General features: G+C 63.4%; 1 protein-coding gene across 1 annotated transcript in view; it reads right to left on the bottom strand.

Moving 5' to 3' along the window:
- Nucleotides 1–230: 230 nt before the first annotated feature.
- LOC134060586 (alpha-2 adrenergic receptor-like) overlaps nt 231–1,107 on the bottom strand; it is a 1,548-nt gene continuing 671 nt past the window's right edge. Inside the window, exons 1-3 of the mRNA XM_062517322.1 lie at nt 963–1,107; nt 738–887; nt 231–644 (exon numbers count right to left, since the gene is read on the bottom strand). The exon at nt 963–1,107 is cut by the window's right edge and continues 671 nt beyond it. Coding sequence (XP_062373306.1) covers nt 231–644; nt 738–887; nt 963–1,107 — 709 coding nt within the window. The remainder of the gene's footprint in view (nt 645–737; nt 888–962) is intronic.

The raw sequence follows: 1,107 nt of genomic DNA, 5'->3' as shown, positions 1-1,107 counted from the left end.
ACTACAACCCCCCCCACGCACACACACACACACACACCACCACCACCCACGTTCGCTCACCAACTTCTGATTGTCAATATGTTCCATAGACATCCGACTTAATCCTTTTTAACACTTAAGATCATTTGTCTTCCAGCAGACTGATTGATAGTTTTGTTGATTGATTCATTGATTGATTCATTGATTCATTGATTGATTGATTGATCGGTTGATGGATACGTTTGGCTTCCTTAAAAGGATTTCTTCCAGGACTTACAGAGAATCTTCTGGAAGGCCCGGCGGAAGTCCTGGTTGAAGATGGTGTAGATGACGGGGTTGAGCGAGCTGTTGCAGTAGCCGATCCAGAAGAAGAACTTGAAGAGGGGCTCGGGGATGTGGCAGGCCTCGCGGCACACGGCCTGCAGGCTGTAGGTGAAGAAGAAGGGGAACCAGCAGAGCACGAAGACGCCCATGACCACGGCCAGCACGAAGGTGAAGCGCTTCTCGCGCGCCTGCGAGGCCTTCTTGCGCGAGGCCGTGCCGCGGCGGCGGCGGTGCGAGGCGAACAGCTCCATGGACTTGCAGCTGGCGCGGCCGGCGTGCTTCGACAGGAGGCTGCCCGTGCGTCCGTCCGAGCCGTATCCTCCGACAACCCCAGACGACGTCTGTCCGCCGGTCCCCCGTCGCTCGGCCATCGCTCGGGACGCGACGGCGGTGGTCGTAGCCGCCGCCACCGCCGCCGCCGTCGTCACCGGGACCCTCTCCAGACGCCCGCCTTTGCCCTCCGACGAGCTGCTGTCCTCGGCCTCCAGGTCCTCGGTGGTGGTGGTGGTGGCGCCGGTGGTGGTGGCGTGGCCGCGGGCAGGCGTCGGTGGCGCCGACAGCGGGCAGTGGCCGTTCTTCCGCTGCTCGCTGCCGCCGTTGGCCCGGAGCGCCATCGTCGTCGACCCCCCTCCCGACGACGGCACGGCGTCGCCGCCGACCCCGACCGCGACCGTCACCGTGGCCTTGCTGAAGCCGTTCTCCGTCTGCGTCTGCGTGACGCCGTCGGCGCTGGCCGCGCTCTTGCGCTTCTCCGAGGAGCCGCGCGTCCGCGTCTTGGCCACCTGGTAGATGCGCACGTACACG

This window comes from Sardina pilchardus, chromosome 16, assembly GCF_963854185.1.
Source record: "Sardina pilchardus chromosome 16, fSarPil1.1, whole genome shotgun sequence".
In the NCBI taxonomy this organism is placed as follows: Eukaryota; Metazoa; Chordata; class Actinopteri; order Clupeiformes; family Clupeidae; genus Sardina; species Sardina pilchardus.
The sequence above is the reverse complement of the archived record's forward strand: the minus strand, read 5'-3'. Positions and strand labels throughout refer to the sequence as shown.